The sequence below is a fragment of the Cupressus sempervirens genome, chromosome 11 (genome assembly GCF_028749045.1).
Source record: "Cupressus sempervirens isolate cs-2001-9-10 chromosome 11, ASM2874904v1, whole genome shotgun sequence".
NCBI lineage: Eukaryota > Viridiplantae > Streptophyta > Pinopsida > Cupressales > Cupressaceae > Cupressus > Cupressus sempervirens.
Genome location: NC_143128.1, coordinates 400741034 through 400765068, shown reverse-complemented (window position 1 = coordinate 400765068; position 24035 = coordinate 400741034). Strand labels below are relative to the sequence as shown.

Below are 24035 nucleotides of genomic sequence, written 5' to 3'. Positions count from 1 at the left end.
TATTTTGCTCGAGGGAAATTAGAAGTTCAATAATTGCCATTATGGCACGTGGAAACAGCGGATGCTAACCATCTTTGAATATCATGACAACAATAAGGTGGTTCTAGTTCATAGCAGTCTTCTCAACAAAGGTCCTCTACTCCCGCTTCAAAAGGCTCTAGGAAAAAGAACATTCAATGCAACTATTGCCACAAGTACGGACACCTGAAGGTTGAATATCGGTAGCGCTTCATTGCCCTATCTAAGCAATCTGATTTGAAACCCACAGCAAACAGTGTGAAGCACTTTGAGCAGACAAAATTTGTCTTTTACGCTTTTTGACAACTTTGTGCTCTTATGATAATAGATAGCTTCTATTATTAGTTAATGGTTATCTATTTGTAATCTATTGTAAATATTAGAATGTTTCTAATATTTAGTTAGTTGTAGTTATCTGGTAGCTTTCTTTAGCTTTCTTTTAGCTAGAATAGAAAATTTATATACTTCACGATCGTTTCATAAAGAAACATCATTTTACTCTTTTGTATATATTGACCTCTCGGTCTCTGTTAATATTAAGCAAGTATTTTAACAATTACTTTATAATACAAACCATCAATTTGCTTGTTATAACTATAGCTGTTAGAGGCAATGCCCTTATCCATAAATTAGACTCTTAACTTCACACAATTTCCTTCTTTTGCAGTGATATTTGATCAAATTATTGTAGCTGACCATATTAAGAGCATAATCGCTCCTCTCCATAAAGGCTGCAATAATTTATTTATTTGGTTCTTTGGATCCTCCGAGCTTGATGACCCTTCAATCATACTTTTTTTTTTTTTTGATCGATAATAAGTGTTTATTGAAATATAGAAAATAATTGGGTTAACCTTGGCCCGAACCAGTAACAAAAAGAGGGGATATACATCCAACCCGAAAAAAGTCAATACAATAGGAAGAATCTTCAACTAAGACAAGAGCTAGGAACTATGTCTTTCCTTTACCCCGAGACTGAGACCGGAGGATCATCTCAAAAGGCTCTTTTGCCCCCCACTTCTCCTTTTTGCCCTTCACAACCTGCCATCCATCCTCCACCTTTGCGGCTTTCGTCTTCCATGCAGGCTCCTTCTGAGAAGGAAAAACTCCTTCATTATCCTTTCTTAGTAATGTCTCTTGTGCTGCAACCTGTTCATAATGCTTCCGCTTCTCCTGTCCTTCTGGTGTATCCGTGCCTACATAAGCCTGTCGCATGCCCTTTCCTCCCTCTGTTGACAAGTTTCTATTCAGTTTTGGAGGCTCATTCATGGCTGCTAGAAATATCCTTTGCAGAGATTCTATAACAATTTGGGAGAAACTCTTTTGTTTCTCAACCCCCTTCCACATTCTTCACAACTGTGTAGTGTTGTTCCTCGCTATCTTTCCACCAAGATGCTTCCCATTGGATTCTCACTTTTGAGCATTTTGAAGCCACATGTCCCACTTGGTGACATCTCCTGCATCTAAATGGAATGCCTTCATAATCCAAGGGTTGAGTCCAACAACCCTTAGAAGTTTTGATCTCAATTTCTATCGGTAGCCCGAGTGAAATATTCATTTCAACTAAAACCTGAGCATAGGTGGAATGTAAAAGGTTTGAAGAACCTTCATCAATTATTAAAAAGCCACCTAACGAATTCCCAATAGCTTCCAAACAGGAATTAAACCATAAGTGTAAAGGAAAATAGGGAAGCCTTACCCATATTGGGATCTTATCAAAACCTTTTGAATCCGGACAGAAATTTGGGTGCCATGGTTTCAACATAAGGGCATTTTGATCCTCCCAACACCAAAAATGATCACACAGGACCATCTTTTTATCTTGGGTGTTCTCAAACACTAGAATAAAAAACCCTTTAGCTGCAGGGTAAATCTGGACTGTTCCTGTTAACAGGGGTCCCCAATTCTCTGAGATCCACTTATGCAACTCACTCAAGCTTGGCTACAACCCATTGAACCTTCCTATTAATCCTAACTCAGAAAAGATTGAAACATTATGCACAACTTCCTCATCTGCACATGTATCTAATACTACAGACAAACCCCCCTCTTTTTGTTGCACAGGGGGTCTTGAAAATATACCCCCGTTACTCCCTCCACCATGGCATTCATTACATTCAACTCTAACAAACCCATCTCCCTCATTGCTTCCACCAGCAGGGTCCTCACCCTCGTCACTAAATCCACCACCATCAGCAAAACAGTCACTCACATTTCCGCCCTTATCGCCTTTGCAACTATAAACTCTTTTGTTTTTACCGTTGCCTCCACTTAAACTCCCTTCCCTTCCATTACCTTTGCTAACCCCATTGTTTCTATTATCACTCTGGCCATAGACAGTCTTAACACCTTGTGCATCCCTTTTAACGCCATCCACGCCATGTTCTGCATCGCAAATCCCTGGCCCTCCTTTGTCTAAGCTCCTGGGTCCACTGATGTGGAGGAGCAACTAGTTTGTGATAGCGATTTTATCCCCGTCCACTAAAGAAATGTGTCCAACACCTGTCTTTTCCTAAAAACATTTAACCATTCCACCCTTGTCCTTAGCCTTTTTGTGCTTAGCCTGAGGGGAGGAAGCCCGCCAGTTTCAACCTTCACTATGCAGTGAGCAGGAAGGAAAAACCCTAGGCATCGCAGCAGCAGCAGAGGCAGTCGAGAGTGCCATAGGAGTTAACCCCTCAATCATACTTAGTCACAGTTTGGATTTGTAATTAATTCCTAAGCACTTCTAAAGCTATTCAATATCTGCTAGAGGTCTACCGACAAGTTGTTACACTTGTTGTGCACTCTATGATTGTCTAATGGATTTTTGTATTAGTTGTTTATTTAATCACTTGAGATCCCTAAGTAGTATTTACGATCACATAGAATATTCAATGTACCTTAAATTCTCCTTGTTTATTTGATGAGCGCATATTACATATGCTATGTCTTCTGTGGAGCTATCGTTCCCTATTCCACTACCACATCTCATACAAGTCGATTAGTTTCTTTGAATGCCACATATTTGATGTTAGGTTAAAATAAATAGATGATGTAAAAATCAATGTGTTTGTGTTGTATTGAATATCACTCCTTAACTGGTCGATAGTCATTCACTGCACGTTTGATTAATCTTCCTAACTCCTTTGTTGAGTCACCACTATGTAGAGTGGAGTCCTCTCCATAATACTAGATACCTCTTTAAACCTGCCCAAATCGCCTTTGATTGATGTCCTGATAATCATTTTTTCTATTTGTTATGTACATTTATCAGTGGGTGCAGTAGGAAAAAATGTCTATTTGTCTTCCATGAAAAACTCTCAATATTGATTCTATACTCCCCCGAAAAAAAAAATGATGCACTTACTCTCGACATTATAATATTTCCTTTGATGACGCACTTACTATTGACATTATAAGTGCTTTGGATTTAGGAGTGAGTGTCTCAATTCAAGATACTTCTAATAGTCTCATATATGAAATGTCCAAATTTTAGATGACTGACTCCATATCTATAATGTATTGATTCTCCATTGTTGTATTTTTTGACTGTAAGTGATCTCCAGTCAAAGACTATCCTGGATATAATTAAGTTTGAGAATTGGTTATGATGAACATAATTCTAAGTGCTTATATAATTCTGCAACTACTATCCCTGCTTTATACTACAGATTCTTCATCTTTACGATCAGGCTAGTTAGGATGATCGGAATTTCATATTAGTGGGAACTCTTGTAAGCAACTCCTTAACACAGATACTTTTTATTATCCTTGGTCAATCTTGGAGTGTATGATGTGTCACTTGTTGTTTTAGTAGTATCTCTCTATATATTCTCTATGTTCAATTATCGCTACTTTATAACATAATTCCTATTGTCTTTTACATGCTTAACTTTGCTCTTTTCCATGTGATGCAATTCTTGTTATCTCTTTGTTTTATCTAGACTGTGGTAGTAGACACTCCTTATACACTTTGCTACCGATGAAAGGAATGACTTCATGCTTGTCTCTCATGTTCTACTGGCAACATGGCTTCTAGTTTGGGATTCTCAAAATAACATCTCGATAAATATTGCCATCTATATAACTATTGGTTTCGTTGTAGGATATCTGTATATTTATCTAGTCTTCCATTCCACTTCATTTGTTGACTACGTCTACATCTAATCCTCGTTATATATCCTTCACAACTTCTGTCTATCTATCCTTTCTTAACATCATCAGCCTCAACCTATATCTATTAAAAAACATCCTATTCATTTCTACTTTTCCCTTCTCAACTCGTATTTGTTTTGAAACTATGAAATATGCCAAATGGATATTTACTTTGCTGCTGCTCTAATGTTTAATTATATAAATTATATTTTTCTGTAGATTTTTCTTTGATCTTATAGAGCTAGACAGAAGTTGCAGAAGAATGTTGTTTCTTTTTGTATTTTTCAGAATATAGGTATTAAAATGAATAAATAACAGTAATTGATAAAATATAAGTGATAAAAATTATATGCAGCAATACATACTAATCTGGAAACGATTCCAAAACCATACCAGCAAAGTCTGATTTATTTCAGAATAGTACCAATACAGATGTGCTTCAAACAAGGTTGACGCTAGCTGAAAATGGGATCCAGGTGAGCTGCTATAAAGAAACACCAAGCAGAACCAAAGTGGTCACCTTCACTAAAAATCCACTGCCTGCAAAGTGTGACTACAATACTAGAAATCGATCCCCTACCTTGATCAAATTATATGCATAAGAACCTTCGAATCTGATCTTGTTGAGGACCACGTCCCAACAAATCTACTCTCAACACTAGGGTTTGCGTCCTAAGTGAGGAATGCTCTTTCAGAGCAATGGTGTCCAAAATAGGTTGACAAAATGATAAAAGATACTCACTTTTAGGTTACCATCTCCTCATATCCCCTCTCCAAGGCAAATTGAACCCTAAAAGAACCCTAAAGTGGATTTCATTTGAACTTTATAATATAACATTATTTCCCAAATAAAGGCATCCAAATAGAGAGAAATCATTATTTTATTAATGAGAAATAGCTCCAAGCATCAAATAAGTCCCGGCAAGTGATAATCAAATGGTAGAGACTGAATTCTTTCTAATGAGCTATCACACATAGGCAAATTGATCCAAATGGAGCCAAAAAATTCCTTGTTACTCCAAAATGGCTAAATAATTTGCCTTATTTAAATTATTAAAATGCTAACTTAGAAGAATATTTAAATTTATTAAAATGTTTTCCAAGTAGCCAAGGAACAACCCAGACACCTCCAAAACATGAAATTGAGTTTGTCACCTACCTGTGACTAATGCCAGACAACCTGAGCCAACTAGCAATCTCACCCTCAAATCTAGGGATACTCCTAAAAAATAGGGAACAAACCCAAATCTCTTGAAATTGAGATCAGGGGTGATCTCATAGAACTTCAACTCTAGAAAACATCACAACCTCCTAAAAGGTAGGAATCTCCTCCTAAAATCAAGGAACTGCCTCCTAAAATTGAGGAATTGCTCTCAACTAATCTACTACTGCCTGAAATACCAAATCTGGACATTGAAAACCCTAACTGAGTCCTTGATCACTAGTGCCAGCCTACGAGACTCCATAATAGGCTAACTCTCATGTTATTGCTAGACAGAGCTAAAGAGGGGACATGACAAACTACTGGTTGGATTCATTATTTCGTTTTCAATAATGTTTGGGTCAAGCGTAAGTGCTCATTCTTCCCCTATGTAAGTTTCTCCTCCCTCTATCTATGCTTTTGGTTGTCAGGCATTGATTGTTGTCTATTCTGTAATTGTTGAGTGGGATAAATTGTAGTTGATACATATACCCTTCGTTAATCACCGACTGATTAATTGTAGTATCCGTATTCATTGCATATCCTCTTATTCTCATTCCAGGTATTTGCGCATAATGGTTTTTGACTGGTTTCTCTTTTCTATCTACTTTGTTTCTTGCTTGAGAGCAATTACTATCATCAATGGCTACCCTTCTAGGTTGATTGTTTCCACTTATATATGCCATTAAGTAACCACATAAATCTTATTGTAGGTTTCAATATTTATTCATACTATACTATTATTCAGTTTATGTTTTACATTTACAGCCTAGCTTTGATACCCTGTTAAGTTATAATGATCGTTTTCTATAAATGTAATAACATTGTCATTGTTATTGGTTTGTTCTAAATGCAGATTTAAAGACTCATAAATATGAGAGACATGTCTCATGAAGAGACATGCCTCTATGGTTAATCATCATTAGTTGATATATTAGTAATATAAATAATCATGTATATTTTATATATATATCTATATATATATATATATATATATATATATATATATATATATATATATATATATATATATATATATAAGAGATATATAAGAATATTTATCTAAATGATGATTTACCATCAACAATGTATCTCATAATTGAATCAATCTGACTGACGCTACAAACTTAACAAAGTGTAATGGATAATGCAAGACTGCTAGAATGTTATATGCATTGCCCGATCCAGGAATTAGAAGGGATTCTCGAGCATGGTAACGATAGCCTCAATGATGCATGTTCTCATCGGTTTTATTGTTACATAGAGATGTACGTGAATACAGTGCTTGATGTAATATGCCATGGATGTATGTGCAATGAGATGGCAATGATCTATCAATAAGTGAGTACTAGGTAAGGGTTATAAGTCACGCCCCCTTAAAATTGCTTGCCAACAAGCAACCTCAGATTTGGGTGTTGGGGACTGCCTATTCTCCCAAATGGTGTTTTCTTCTATAAAGTCTTTCCATTTTATAAGCTATTTTGAAAAATCTCAATTCCTCAGCTTATTTTCTCTCATGTTGACAGTTCTCTCTAGTTGGAGGATTAGTTTTCCGTTGACATTAAGGAGAGAGAGGGTAGAAGATCTTTTGCCATGATCTTCGAAGGCTTTTTTGAGACAAGATACATGGAAAACATTGCAAATTTACTTTCTTCGAGAATATTTAGAGCATATGCTACTTCCCCAATTTTCTTAGCTATTTTATAGGGACCATATATCCAAGGTTGTAACTTTTCAAAATCAATCTTTTTCAATGTTGATTGTTTGTATGGTTGCAAATGAAGGCATGCCATGTCTTTGACTTCAAAGATCATGCACATGAGAGTCAAAAGTAAAACCATATGTACTCAACACCATGTACACATCCCAAAACTCCTCTACGAGCCCTATCTGAAATCCCCATGCACTAAAAGGACCCCAAACATAGAATTCAACTTCGCCAATAACCCCTACAAAAGATGTAGCTATAGGAGAACCTGGTGCAACATGGGGTAATCTGCTATTGTCAACAAATGCACTCATCCAAACAATACATGTAACTGCAATGGATGTAGCCACATCCTTGGCATAATCTATGGATACAAAAATTGTCACCAACTGCTGCTATAGGAAAATGAATTGTGTTTACAGATGGTGTAAACTATACCCAACTCTACTCAACTGAATGATCAACATCAACCTCAAAAAGTGGATTGTCATAAGACAATGTTGCATCCATCTCAAGCATAGGATTGACCATAAAGTGAACCTAGCCATTGTGTTGATCTATTCTATAACATGATGTTTCTACATCACTCGCCTCATAATCAACATGTGTGCTATCATCACTGCACACATCAACAACCCCATGCATGCTGCTAAGCATCTCAACAAATGCCTCAACTGGAACAGAAAGTAGCGAATGATCTAACAGTGTCATCGCATGCTCTCACTTCCACTATCATTGCATCACCATCAAATGCACAATCCTGGGAACTCATGCCAACAATTGCATCATTTGACTCAACCTGACATGAATTCCAATCACTCTGCATCTAATGTGTCCAACACCTAAGCACTAATATGTGGTAACTCAAGAGGAATGTCGTGCACATCTATAGCTACCACTGTATCATCATGATGCCAAAAATCCTCACTATTGTTATGCAAATCAGCACTAATGTGACTATCAATATCCATGTTATCTTACTCAATATCATCCATTACCCTATCCACAACATTTTTAGACTTTTCTATGTTATCAAGTGCAACTGTAATCTCATGTGGAACACTACTGATATAAAAATCAGACAAAGTTTTGACTGAAAACATTTTCTTTCTCTCTGATGGTGTCCACTATAGCATGACATTTCTTCCTGTGAAAAATCAATATCATGTTGTGCTCAAATTTTGGATTCAAAATCATTTTTGTCATCCATTTGTGGTTTTGATTCAACTCATTCTCTAACACATTCAATTGTTTCACAAGACCATTCCATTATCCCTGATTAGTGGCCATAATTCTGATATATGCACAATAAATTTTGTTATCCTACCCCACAAGATGGTAGGAAACTGCTTTGATACCACTGTAATAACTCCCAACCGATTATGGCTCAAAACAATACACTGATTTTCCTCTTTAATCAGTTGTCATTTCGTCAAACATTTTACTAGAAACCACTAGTATTACTGTAATTAAAGTCTATGACAGTTCTCATTGGCCAATAGGGGTAAGTTATTTTAGAGTGTTGTCTTCTTGATTCATAGAAATAATCAAGTCATGTGTAGTTTCTAAAAATTTTCTAATGTGTTCAAGAACTCTAACTGCATCTTTGATGGTATGTACTCCTTCTGAGGCAACTTCTACAAACCAAGTTTTGGCTACTTCAATCAATTTTTACCCCTTAGCTATATGAGAAGTGGTAACCGCAAGCTGTGATGACTATTGATGGATAACCTCATTTAGGCGAGTGACTTCTTCCTTAAGCTGATTTTTCTTTTCACTGATGTTTGCAAGATGCTCAAGATGCACTTACCAATGTGTTGCCAATTGATGGGAAATGGACAACGCTTGTCAAAACCTGCCTAATGGTATTCTGTATCTAGAATACTTCCATGGTCTCTTGCCTAGAAATTGGCAGAATCTCAACCATGTTGAGAACAATAATTTTCTGCAAGGTGAGCCTACAGTAAACCGTCTTCATAATATCAATCTTTGTGCGCATATCAATCCATAGATTCTCCATGCGATGAACATGAGTGAATGCTATCTTGACTTTTGAATTCAAACCTCAGTAATCAAAATCATACTTAGCCTTGAACTTCTTCATAGTAATCAGCTGAAGTTTTGTCTCCATGACTTTTTCCTTGTATACTAAGTTGAGCATATATTGCCCAATCACCAACGGTTTAGCGGTAGTGATACCAAAATTTGGCTTATGTAGAGTATTATGATATGATTGTACCTCCATAAGTTGTCTTGCTAACTCCATTAGAATGATCTTGTCAGTAGGATTCTTTGGTAGTATATATGGCTCTCCTTTGAACTATCCAACTCTTAGATAAGTGAAAGTTGGGAACTGTAGAAAGATGCAACCAAACTGATTCACCTTGTTCCAAGCTTCATCTGATACTAGATCCTAATCACCAACTCCTTTTGAAATTGACATATGAAATGTCCAAAGAATGCATCTTGAACTCTCTTATAATGTACCTTACTTTGTGTCAATGTGATTTGGTCATTGTGATTCCAAATGGGAACCAGAGCATGATCTCCCTTGGTGGATAAGTCTGAAAAAAGTCTCATACTTGCAGCTATGTAAGCTAGTTATGAATTCATAGAGAATGGCATTTAAGTTTCCATATTAAGCAACTATTCACACAAAGTTAAACTGATGAGCTCTCCCCAAAAGATGGGTTTTTCATTATCATAGATTTAGAAAATGAATTTGAACATCCATGGTTCGAATTCATCAGTTCCCTTAAGGCCACACACCCTGTTGAGAAGGGTAATCAAGTATTTAAATTCATATCTATGTAAAGTTTTTGGCCATCTAGAAAAGTTGTTTCTCTTGATAGTCAAGTAAGATGCATTGACATGCTTTTGATATCTTTTTTTGTTTCCATAAGTAGAGAGTTGTATCCTTTGGTTAGTTGTCATGTCCCCATTTTGGAGGCAATTTAATTTAATTAATTTAATTAATTAGGTTGTCCAAAATAATGAATATTTTATGAGGTTGACTAATTAATTATTTTAATTAAATAAATAAGTGGTATTAAGTTAATTATTTATAAAGTTATCAAATAAATAAATATTAAAAGGTAACTTTATATTTAATTAATTTAATAAAGTGACTTGAATTATAAAATATTTTATAAAGTCACTAATAGATAAAATAAAATAATGTTCTACAAGTTTCTGGAGAAAGTGGAGAAAAAGAATAAATAGGCACCCCGGGTTTCATTCTAATCATCCAGTTGTTTATTTCTCTCTTAACATCAAATTGTGATTCAGTCACATAGTCTATTGTGGAGCCAAGTGGTTTCAGATAGTCAGTTGATCTTTGGGAACGAAAACTCCCCTAGATTAGCATAACTGAGGAAGTGAAATATCTTCTGAAGGGTTGCACATTTGGAGGTGATACTTCAGTCACTTCAGCTAGGGCATCATTGGGCCTAAGGCCATTTTCAGCATTTCAGGAGGCAATTTTAGCAGGGCCGAAATTATTGGAGGTCATTTCTAGCAGGTTTGAAATTATAGGAAGCCATTTTAAAGCAGGCCGAAAAAGAAATCCGAAAAAAGCATGCCGAAAAAAGCAGAACCAAAAAAGCAAGCCGAAAAAACAGTCCGAAAAAGAAGCTCCGAAAAAAGCAATTCGAAAAAAAAAGTTTGAAAAAGCGGATCCGAAAAAGCAGTTCAAAAAAGCGGATCTGAAAAAAGCAGTTCAAAAAAAGCAAAACGAAAAAAACAAATCCGAAAAAAGCAAGTGAAAAACGCAGATCGGAAAAAAAGCAAAGCAGAAGGGGAAGCATTGAAGTAAATTATTGCAGCCATCTATAATCAGGTTCTTCACTTCTCATTTGGCATATTTTCTGAGAAATGTAGATTTTCAGCTGAGTACAAAATATAGCTTCAACACTTCACTATTTTCATATTGTACTTGTCTTTGTTTGCCATTTGGCATTATTGGTATCAAAGGAAGGCTAAGATTTTGCAATTGAAAGAGCATTGTAATTTTTAGACTATCTATATTGCAAACCTAGAGTTTGATGATCAGCTTATTAGTTTGCATGCCAATTGTTTGACAAAATGTCAATTGGCTGTAAGTTCTCTTTTTGGCATAAATAATGTTATAATTTTGCATAGTAAGTGTTTATAGTAATGCCATCTTAGGTTGCATCCAAAATATTTGTCTTAATTACTAGTTGCTGTAGCTGCATATTGCAAGTAGTTTAAGTCACATTTTTGTATTGAATATTGCCAAAATTAGTTGCACATTCATGTTAGGTCATTGTTTAGACAATCTGGAGTATTTTTGTAAGCATTCTCTTTGATGCAAATCGAAACAAGAATCATTGCAGTAATCTGAAAAGTTATCAGTCATATGACCCCTTGTATGCAAAGTGTTTGACAAAATTCTTCGAGCCTTCAATCAGCATTTTAAGGTCAGCATTAGGACCATTACAGTGGTATCAGAGCTTGCTTGCAAAGTGTTTGACGAAATGTCAAACAATTGAAATATAAAGATTTTTGGTGTTTACAGAAGTTATAACCTATTGGGGTTATTACAGTGGTATCAGAGCGGTTTCCTACCAGCCTGATTGGATTATTTCAGATTGAATTCAATTATCAATATGGCTTTAATAGGAGACAAGGATTTGGAAGAAAGAATGCACAATGTAAAGAAGAAATTAGATTGTCCATTTCAGCAAACAGAGGACCTTCTAAAAACTTTGGAGGAGTCGGAAACTTATTTAGGCAAGTTTGATCAGTCAAGACCCGATGCTATGCAAACAGCTTTATCTCCAGCATTTGGTTCGTTGGTTAAGCCCCGATTATTGAGACATCATGATGAGGTAATAAGACTTACAGCTCTCTCTTTCATTAGTGAAATCATGAGGATAATAGCTGGCTTTGATTCTTATGACAATCAAATTATGAGAGAGATACTTCATGCCATGGTAAAAAGCTTTGAAAAGTTGGACAACATCCAGGACCCTTATTTCACACAGAGGGCAAGATTACTTGAAGTATTTGCGAGGTGTAGATTTGAAAATATTATGCCGGCAATAGGTTGTATTGGTGACATTCGCAGGATGTTTAATACATTTTGGAATATTATGGACGAGTTTCATCCCAGCAGGGTATTGGCATCAATGCACTCCATCATGTTCACAATCCTGTTTGAGGAGGAGGATGAAATTTCTAAACGTTTGGCAAAAGACTTATGGTATGTTTGGACAAAAGAGAGGAATTTGTCACCTATGGCACGTACGTGATTAACGAGCCTAATTGATAGGCCTAAGGATCGTACCTTCCCTATGACAAGCAGGAACTTGTATGAGGAGTTTAACAGACATGCGGATTCGATACAGGGAGACATTAGCACATCTTCAGGTAATGGTTTATCTGCATCATCTTCACAGGCCAAAGGGGTTATAGATGTTGTGCAGGTTGAGCCAATTGCATCAGAAGGTGATATCACAAGCACACCGGATTGTGTGATTGACACAGATAGTGATTACAGTACAATTGGGCTGGATGAAGTTACAGCAGTTGAGGATACTGTCATGTTTGAGGATAGTACAGTTGATCAAAAAGTGAGCATTCAGGATTTTGCAGAAAATGAGTATCAGGCACAGTTAGATGCTTCTTCACATGAGATAGAGGCTCGTAGCTCTTTACTTGGTTTGGCAAGCCAGCTGAAGACAAGGGACAAGGATATTGTCACGGCTTTATCTCATCATGACAAGATGCATGGATTGATTGAGAATCACATTTGGATGATTCAACTGCAAGAGAGACAGAAAGGAGTCACAACAGGTTCTTCTTGTGTTGACTTACAAGCGATTAGGGGAGGAATGGGAACAATGAAGTTGAGTTATTTACATCTTCTATCAGATCGTGACCATCTTCTTAGCTTTGTCGGAGACTATTCAAATGCCTTGAGGAGGAAGGAGGAGGAAGTTGACAGGCTTTCTCGCGAGCTTGAGGACACTCGAGCTTCTTTGGTGAATACTCCATTGGCATTACAGGACTGGGAGAGACATGGGGATAAGCATGGCATGGAGTTGAGTTTAGTTTCATCTTGCACTCCTGATACTCAGCTTTCTGCAGCACATAAATCATATGTGGTTGTTGATAATGTTGTGAGTTCATCTTGCATTCACATCCAAGATACAGGGACAATGTCAGACAGGTATGTGGAGTTAGTTGGTATTGGTCATATTACTCAGCTGACGAGTTTGCTTAAGTTACCAGCTGATTCTAGTTTACGGATATGGACTCAAGATTGTTTCATTGGTGTTTGGGATACAGTTGACTGGAGATCTTTAACACTTTTTGGTAGCAGTGATTGTTTGGGTGCTATCATGGATTTGATTTGCAGATTGCACAGTGTTGTATTTTCTTGTGCCAGTAGCTTGTCCGATGTTGGTATTAGTTTTTATACACCAGTGTTGGGCTTTGTTCATATATCCAGTCGACCATTCTTGCTGGAATGTGTTGATGATCTTTCATATTTGGCAGTGTGTACAAATGAGTCCCAGGATCATACTGGCATTGATGACATCCAGGAGGATGCAGTGGGCAGTTTTGAAGACTTAGTTTCCTTGGCAGTTTCTTTTGGTACAAAGGAGTTGGATAGCGGTGCTACAGTTTTTGATACTCCGTATGTTGATATGAGCTTTGGAGTTGATTCGCTGGATATGGATGGTAATACTCTAGAGACCAGTAACTTTGAGGATACTCCTTTAAACAGTGCGTCAAAGGAGGTTGGTAGGAGACAGTCTAACTAGTGCCATCATGTGTCTAGTCAGTTGAGAGTTAGTGAGCGAGACATTGCTATAGCTTGCCAACATTTCGATGCTGCTCGTCAGTTGTTAGCAGTTTATGGATGGGGTTCTCCTACTAGTGATGAGCAGGGAGGCAGTTATCTTTCTTTGACAGAGTTCCACTCTTTATGGGAGGCTATTCGGATTCTGGGACAGAATTATATGCAGTTGGTAGCCGACAGAGATTATCTTATGGAGTGGGGGAGTACAGCATACGATGCATTATTGGCCAAGGAAGATGAGGTGAGTGAGCTTACTCAGCAGCTCGAGGTGACTTCTGAGATTCTTGAGAGTACACAGTTGGCTTTTGAGGAGTCACAGTTTCATTTGGCTAAGGTGACCATGGAGTTACAGCGACTGCAGTCTTTACCAGATTTTGTACAGTCACAAGCTGTGGTGTCTGGTGATCCGAGGATGTCCATGGTCGAGATTATCAGAGACAGTGGAGATGGGGATGCATCCATCCTTGATACTAACATTGGCATATCAGGTTCGTTCCCACTAGAGTCAGGTTCAGTTGAGTTGGGTGCTGCAGCAGATTATTGTATGCCTGACATGGTGGCGGCCTCTAGTACTGATGGCATGGAGACTAGAGATGTATCAAAGATCATGTGTGATGTTGGTGAGCCGGCAGTTGGCATGGTTCCTGCTAGTAATACTACTCCCTTGGTGATATCTTCGGAGGTAGTAGTCAATTCCAACATGGTTAATGATCGATTGCAGTTAGTTTCATCTGGATTGTAGTCTGAGCCATTGACTGAGATTGGCGCATTCTATCGGCATTACACTGTGAGGTATGCTCATCAATTTACCTTTGATGACCATGTTGATGAGATGATGATACAGAGATGTACTTTGGTTCCTAGTGCTTGTCATCAGTTATGGGACGGTTTGATGCCTCGGGATGAGAGTTGTGATGGGCATGACATGGCGATAGGTTCTGCGGTTGACAGCTTGATAATACATGACTTAGAGCAGGAGTTTGGGAGTGATGCTTCAACGGTTGTTGTTATTGATTCTACTCCTTTGGCTATGACATCTCCTGACTTAGCTGGTGATCAGTCACAGTGGGTTGTATCACTTGTTCATGGTGAGCTATTGACTGAGGTTGGTTCTTTTTATCAACACTGCAGGGTATGTACATCAGTTAGCATTTGATCCTTGTGTTGAGGAGTTGATGGCAGGCAAATTTGGTTTGGGTTCCATTTCTTGCTATTTATCTTGTGATGTCTTTTCACCATCAGCAATGCATGGGAGTTATGGTTATGAGACAGTGGCCGGTGATCTGCAGAGTTGTGTTGACTGCAAGAGTTGTACAGTGTGTGGATTCTCCATACTTGGTACAATTTCATTTGAGAGCGTTCACCATTGTTGTAGAGTTGGATTGTACATTCCGTATAGGCCAGTGGGATGCGTTGATGGTATTTACTGTGTTGGCAGTTTGATTTGTCCACTTTACTTGGGTTCTGATGTTCTAAAAGATTGTGTCTCGTGGGTTTCTGACTATGGCAGTTGTGATTTTGGAGTTTGGTTGAGCTGTAATTGTCAGTTTGATTATGGATTCCTCTTGGATATATTGCAGAGGATATTGCAGGAGCCTGTGTTAATTGACAGTAGTATAGTTCATGACTACATTTGGGATTCAGGCGGATTGATTGGTTTATTGTTCAGTCATTGCTTGGGGACAAGCAATTTCAGGAAGGGCGGACTATCATGTCCCCATTTTGGAGGCAATTTGATTTAATTAATTTAATTAATTAGGTTGTCCAAAATAATGAATATTTTATGAGGATGACTAATTAATTATTTTAATTAAATAAATAAGTGGTATTAAGTTAATTATTTATAAAGTTATCAAATAAATAAATATTAAAAGGTAACTTTATATTTAATTAATTTAATAAAGTGACTTGAATTATAAAATATTTTATAAAGTCACTAACAGATAAAATAAAATAATGTTCTACAAGTTTCTCGAAAAAGTGGAGAAAAAAAATAAATAGGCACCCCGGGCTTCATTCCAATCATCCAGTTGTTTATTTCTCTCTTAACATCAAATTGTGATTCAGTCACATAGTCTATTGTGGAGCCAAGTGGTTTCAGATAGTCAGTTGATCTTTGGGAACGAAAACTCCCTTGGATTAGCATAACTGAGGAAGTGAAATATCTTCTGAAGGGTTGCACATTTGGAGGTGATACTTCAGTCACTTCAGCTAGGGCATCATTGGGCCTAAGGCCATTTTCAGCATTTCAGCATTTCAGGAGGCAATTTTAGCAGGGCCGAAATTATTTGAGGTTATTTCTAGCAGATCTGAAATTATAGGAAGCCATTTTAAAGAAAGCCGAAAAAGCAATCCGAAAAAAGCATGCCGAAAAAAGCAAAACCGAAAGAGCAAGCCGAAAAAGCAGTTCAAAAAAGCGGATCTGAAAAAAGCAGTTCGAAAAAGAAAAACGAAAAAAGCAAATTCGAAAAAAGCAAGTGGAAAAAGCAGATCGAAAAAAAGCAAAGCAGAAGAGGCAGCATTGAAGTAAATTATTGCAGCCATCTATAATTAGGTTCTTCACTTCTCATTTGGCATATTTCCTGAGAAATGTAGGTTTTCAGCTGAGTACAAAATGTAGCTTCAGCACTTCACTATTTTCATATTGTACTTGTCTTTGTTTGCAATTTGGCATTATTGGTATCAAAGGAAGGCTAGGATTTTGCAATTGAAAGAGCATTGTAATTTTTAATTATCTATATTGCAAACCTAGAGTTTGATGATCAGCTTATTAGTTTGCATGCCAATTGTTTGACAAAATGTCAATTGGCTGTAAGTTCTCTTTTTGGCATAAATAATGTTATAATTTTGCATACTAAGTGTTTATATTAATGCCATCTTAGGTTGCATCCAAAATATTTGTCTTAATTACTAGTTGCTGTAGCTGCATATTGCAAGTAGTTTAAGTCACATTTTTGTATTGAATATTGCCAAAATTAGTTGTACATTCAGGTTAGGTCATTGTTTAGACAATCGGGAGTCTTTTTGTAAGCATTCTCTTTGATGCAAATCAAAACAAGAATCATTGCAGCAATCTGAAAAGTTATATCAGTCATATGACCCCTTGTATGCAAAGTGTTTGACAAAATTCTTCGAGCCTTCAATCAACATTTTAAGGTCGGCATTGAGCAAGACCATTACAGTGGTATCAGAGCTTGCTTGCAAAGTGTTTGACGAAATGTCAAACAACTGAAATATAAAGATTTTTGGTGTTTAAAGAAGTTATAACCTATTGGGGTTATTACATGTGTACACATTCTACACTTTGAGGAACTTTGAAAATCTTTGCAATCACCTCCAGCTCTAGACTGATGATAACTTTTTTATCTACATTTTTTATCGTTTTGGATTTAGAACTGAAAGACGTGGATAGGGAAACACATTGTAAAGTGACTAAACCAAACTGTCATCCAAGTCAATGGATGACGGAAACCCGCACTTACGTGGAAGTTAAGAATCAAGCTTCGGGTTGGACACGGAAACTATACAAAAGCACACTATTAAATGGAAGTACCCATTATGATAATCTAACTAAGGACGTACCCCCATGCGATACTATGTTGCAAGGGAAGAATTTATATGGGCTGCTGCCCCTTTAACCTCGGTAAGGACATATTGATATGATTAAATAGGAAATGCCCTAACCTTCATAAAGAATTAGGCATAAACTAACTTGATCACCTTATATAGTAAGATATAAGACATACGTTATAAATATGGGTATGCATATATTTATATTGTAATTATTTTGTATTGATACATATACGGTAATAACCTTGTTTGGTTACAGCTAAATCAAGCATCAATTTCTTTCACATTTGAATGGTTTGACATTTTGTCAAACACTTGGCAAGCAGCCCAATTACCATTGAATATATGATGTCTTAAATTTTCAAAAACAATATCAAGATGTACAACAAATTGATCACAAATTTATTTAATTTTGGCCTTATAAGTTTTGCATAAATAAATACCAAATGCCAATAAACAATTCTAAAATGATTCACACCAACCTTTGGATTCATTCATTAACAAATCATATAGCAATATAATGAAAAGGGATTTTAATTGTTGCTTGATTGCTATAAATCAGAATTTGAAGCCAACCTGTTTACTTTCAAACTATGTAATATAAACTAAGTTTTACAAATTAAGAACTTGGTCTTTGCCGTAGAATGTAATTGCAAGGTCAAACTGAAAGCCACCTTGTCCAATTTCAATCTAACATTCACAATCTACCCTTACAAATGCTGCCCAAAATTGATATAGAAATCACGCCAAATACAAGAACCCTTGGCATTCAAGATGTAAATCCAACACGCTAATCTGATGCAAATCAAACAAACTAGGATATCCAAAATTACCAAACTCCAATCTGCAAACTAAACTCTCGTCCAACAACAAAGAAATTATAATATTCAATTGTATAAATGCTCCTCAGCCACAGTTAATACAGAAAGAGGAGATGATAATTAAACTCAAAAGTCCACAGTACCTTAGTTGTGGATTATCAGAATTAAATCTACAATACTTCAACTGTAGATCCCAAACCCTTATACTTCAGCAAAGGCATAGACTTCAGACTCAGAAATGTCACAAAGACAACAAGAGCAAAATAACATAATCAAATAATTGGATGCTTTCCTCATCAAATGTCCTCATATTTATAATCTTCAAATGGCACTAGTTTCCCAAATAACTCCATTTAAGAAGCTTTCTCTACACAACATTAAAATATAATAAAGTGACATTAATATTATTTATTTATTACTTTTGGCTCCAAAAATGACCTTTTCCACTATAACTTAATATTCTGACATGTAGGGCCACTGTTTCTTGTTCCCACAATTTGAAACTTTTCGTCTAAGTTCCAACAAGCTATGATATTGAGCTGACCGATAAACAACAACAAAAATAACAACCTTAGTGTATTTAGATGAATAATAATAATAATTCACCCATCTTGAAAAAACAACTGAAGAAGCATCAAAATAAAAATATGACAACACCAAAGTGACCCTGATGATGAAAGATGGTGAATTAAGCTGACGGGGTGACTTACTATAAATAGACGCTCCCTCCAAGATTCTTGGAGCCCAAACTGGAAGCTTGAAATAAAAACCGAGAGCATCACCGAACTCCTCTAACACAAGTGAGCTCATCAAAATGAACAGTTTGACTTACTATAAATAGTAAGTCCCTCAAATGGAGCCAAAACACACCATAGACTGTTAGAAAGCCTATAACCACATAACTGAGACCCTCAAATCCTACTATCAACTCACGAGGGTTGCAATGGTGAACTAACCTAGCCAACTGAAGGAACCTGCTAAAAAAAGGGGACACTGCATATACATATATTTTTCTTATTAAATATTATTTAATATGAAAAGTTCCATCTCTTACTCCGTACAGAGGTATTTTTAGATAGGGAGTTTGTGGAAGGGAAAGGTAGAGTAATTTTGGGCACATGGTAGATTATCCCAATACTAGGGTTAGGCCTTGAGGGATGTTGCATGTAGTCTATTTCACGCAACCTTCACACAAAAAATCTACCATCTAAGAATGACCTTAGTATTAGAGGAAGTAATGAGATTTTTCATAGAAGAAATCAAGTTAAATTCAATTGATTATAATTCAAATTTGATAATATGTTTAATGATCCCATAATACAAATAGCCCTAATTGGCAATTGCTATGACCTATAAAAAGGGATAATTACAAGTGATGGTCTCCATACGACAATCAACCCTCCAATATTTTGCAATGTCGCACAACAACTTCTATAGTGTAATTTCCAAGACCGTATGGTCATGTAAACAACTAGGTCGTATGACAATTAGCCAAGTCATATGACAAATGTGGGTTTTCTATTTTGTGGCACCGAGGTCGTACTATGCCATTATGTCACCCTTACAGTGTCCATCTTAGATTATAATTGCCGCCAGTGAATATGGATGTTGTCATTGTATGATAATTAAACCCTACTTTCAAGATGAAGACTCACACAAGCGATAAAGAATTCAAATAATGATAGCACTTCATACAATAATTTCAAACAAGGCAAATTAGGGTGAGGAATTACTCCCATAGAAACTGTAAATACCAAGTAGGGAGAATCTTTTACCTCCAAAATGGTAGCCGACTAAACTCCAACTGGACTTCACACATACAAAAAAATACCAAATTCACATACCTACAACAATGACTAACCTGACCTTATATATGGCTCGGAGACCCGAAGGATTACAAATGTGTTGACACAGCCAGAACAAAACTGACAATAAAATAAAAAAGGGCTCAAGAGATAATAACATTAATTTTCGGGACCATACACAAATTATTTAATAATATCAAGGACATTACATTGTTTAGGAAATCATCATTTCATAATTGATTTGGTTCATTGTTCAAGATTGTGAGAAATAATGGGAAACACTAAATTGAAAATGTCAAGATAAATTTTATATTCCAAATAATGAACCAAATCCAAAAGGTGCCACATTAAGCAATTAAATGCAGTCAAAGTACCATAAATGCCAATGGAAAATCCATTGTAAAAAAGTTTCATCAAACAAGAGGTTGGAATCTCGTATTTGTCATTCTTATATTTGCTAGAGTCTTCACAAGTATTTTTTAAATCTAAATAAATAATACAACTCGGAAACTTTGGACTCGTGCACCATGGAATAGACAAGGAACAAAATTACTTCAAGTAAAATCTCTAGTTATGCATCTCTTACAGAAGAGATACATCCTACAATATATGACATACAAGAAACAAACACTAGTCTAAATATCAAAAGCATATGTGGACAGGATTACCTTGTTACTAAATAAAAGAAATTTTTTTTTTTTTTTGGCGAAACATTATATTTATATTACTAATAAATGGTTCAAAAAAGCTCCCAGAGAAAAGAACCAAAAAAGAAAAACTCTGGTCATTGCCTGATACAAAAAAAGATGCAGAAGAAGAAATATTGCATCAAGAGAGAGTATCTATCAACACTAAGGGCCCGTTTGGCAACGAGAATACAAGTGGAATATGCATATGTAAATTCTTAAAATTTTGAATTCTTCGTTTGGATGCACCAAATCAGAATTGGAATACGAAGTAAAATAGGAATACGTATTCCAATTTTGGCCCAAAAATGAGGTTTTGCAATTCCACCCAAATAGGTGGAATTGGATTACATATTCCTATTCCAATTTTATTTATTTTAGAAAACATAAATTTTTGGGTCCACGAATTCCCCATCAAATTCTGGCTGAACCAAACAGAGAACAGGAATACGTAGCCCCATTTTCTATTCCAGAATAAGTATTCTAAAATAGCTATTGCTATTCCCCTATTCCTATTCCCGCAGCCAAACGGGCCCTAATGAATCTTGTCCTAGAGATTCCTAGATTGAGAATATAGTGATTACAAAGAGCCTAAAACTCATATGAATACAAATAAAAGAAAAATATTACATAGGCCCTATAATAATATTTAAGTTGCTCTTTTGAAAATAAAGTAATTGGACTAAAATAAAATATTATTATTTTCCTTATTTTTTATCCCTTAGCCTACCAAAAACAGCATACTCCACAGGTCTTCGATTAATTGTTTAACTCATAAAAAGGGGACATTACACAAACTCAAAACAATTCATTCACAACTGGTAGGGTTCCTTTCTTCTGATTGCAGGTCTGTGAAGGTGTTTTGACACCATTGTAAGGTTTTCCAAGAGCAGTAGGTTTACAAGAGATACCAGAAGCATCCTTTTATATTCTTTCTTTTAGCATTTTCTCTGCTATTTTGTAGTTCTAGACTGAGTTTCCTCTCTTCCAGGTGACTATTTGACTTTAAAACAGGCTAGTTGTTCAATTTCTACTTATGGAAACCCTAGGACAGAAAAAGGAAGTTCAATTTTCAGTAAAGGAGTTGTGCAAGCTGAAAGGTGTTTTTAAATATTTCACACTATGTATGAGCTACCCTCTTTGTTTACATGACCATCTCACCAAATGAAGAATGTAGATGACAGGATGAAATGAGATATAGGTTTCATATTCAAGTTTTTTGACATATCAACAAGTTGGTGTTTCAATATTTATCACAGGATTTATTAATTTCTGAGCAAGATAAGTCATGGACATACTGGAAAGAGGAGGAATTTCCTCACTCTCCGACAGTTTTCCCCAAATCAGTATCTTAATGGTACAACAACAATTTTCCTTGTTCACAATTTTTTGTGTTTTCTTTCTCTTGTTTACATCTTTTATTATTTCATTCTAGTTAAGCACACTAACAAACAGATATGAACAAATAGTGATCACTTTCTTATTCAATCAAGTTACAATTTAGAATAATAAAATAAATTTGCTGAATAGTGTAATGGAATATGCGTGCTAATTGCAGATCACTTGGCAACTTTGGCTAAAAAATAGAAACTAATCTAAATGTCTATACAAAAGGTTAAAAAATTTAATATATAATACGGAAAAAAATGGAATCATTTGGAAAGGCCCTGGTATATTGATATTGATAAAATTGTTTTTGATTAAAGGTAGAGCAATATATTGATAATATCAATCTTGAAATATAAATCCTTTACAAATATGAGATAGAATGACTATATGGGACAAGGGCAAATTAGGAGATAGTTCAACTAAAAAGGTATATGAAGATGTGTAAACTGATAAAGAGGAAGGAAGGCCATTCTTAGCCAAGCATTAGTGATCAGGAATGCACTTCCAACTTCGAATTCCTCTAATTCTTTTTATAGTTATTAATTTCAGGCAAGGTAATGGCGTAAAGTGTGCTCAGCACACAAAATTTCATGGCCCTTTCAAGATGTCATTTATGAACAAGAAACTGACAAGATGGAAATCATTTGTTGTTCCATTATAATATGTCAAGGGAGATCTGGGAAGAGTCTTTTGTGAAAAATGAGTAGGATGGACTAACCCAAAATCTGTAAGACAGTAGACATCGGTGTGGTCATGAACGATTCAATGTGGAACTTTGAAGGACATTTGGATGATAATACCAATGAATAGTTTTTGACATCTATGGCTGAAAGGGAACTTAAGAACATTTAGGGAGTACAAAGGATTAGAGGAGAATATTAGGAAGGTAGAGGCTTCAGTATCAACAAGTCTATTCTGGGAAGCCAAAATCAAATATAAGCCATCTGAAGAACAGGAAAGAATTCTTAAAACGATGAATAAACCTAATTATAGGTTTTGGTAGAAATGATCTTGAAAACCATAAAAATGTGCTGAACAAGCCTTCTATAAATTGGTTTAGTCTCATAAATGATGAAACTCAAAAACGAAACACTAAGAACAAGAGTAGGACAGATCTATGAAACTGGGCAGCATATATTTATGGTGTATGGAAAAGCATATGCTTAAATTTGAATTTTGAGATCGATGTCATATTTTTATTTTTCTATCTCAGAGTTGGCTTCTTAGCCAACAAATATTTCCTTAACCCTAGTTCTTTTTCAGAAAAAAACAAGGTGTGGAAATAGAACGTGAATAACAAAATGGAATGTTTTTGGTTGAATAATATTTCCAATCATTATAATTTGCTTTTATTTTCGCATTCAAAAAGAATTCCAGTAGGAGCCAAAAAAATCAATAACACAATACCAAATATTGTATATGCCACGAGCATTTAAGACAATTTTTCGTGAGATCTTAATTGTGATGATGATGCATATGCAATTTGAGCTCTAGATAAGCCGGAAACAATTGAACATTAACTTACAATATAAGCCATAGAAACACCAACAATACTGCCTTGGCATGTCATGTTTATAACAGTTTGAACCACATAGTATGCATATACAAATGATTCTGTATCATTGATTGACAGAATTACTGAAATAAAAAACAAGTAATGCTGTTAGTGTCATATTGTAATTATCTGTCAACCACATGTTATAAATAAATAAACATAAGCAGTCAGCAACATTTATTTTTTCTACCTGTAATAACTCAATCAGAGTAAAAAAATCATTACATGCTCCCAATGAACTCTACCAACAAAACACAAAACACAACTTATTCTCCTTCTAAGGTGCATTGTGAAACAAAAGCCAAACAATAAAATT

The 24035-nt window shown here is 35.8% G+C and overlaps 1 protein-coding gene across 1 annotated transcript in view; it reads right to left on the bottom strand.

Annotated features, from left to right (window-relative positions):
• The window catches only part of LOC149529869 (uncharacterized), a 365125-nt gene that overhangs the window by 314520 nt on the left and 26570 nt on the right, over nt 1–24035 (bottom strand). Inside the window, exon 3 of the mRNA XM_089809053.1 lies at nt 23690–23802. Within this exon, the coding sequence (XP_089665179.1) occupies nt 23690–23802 (113 nt within the window). The remainder of the gene's footprint in view (nt 1–23689; nt 23803–24035) is intronic.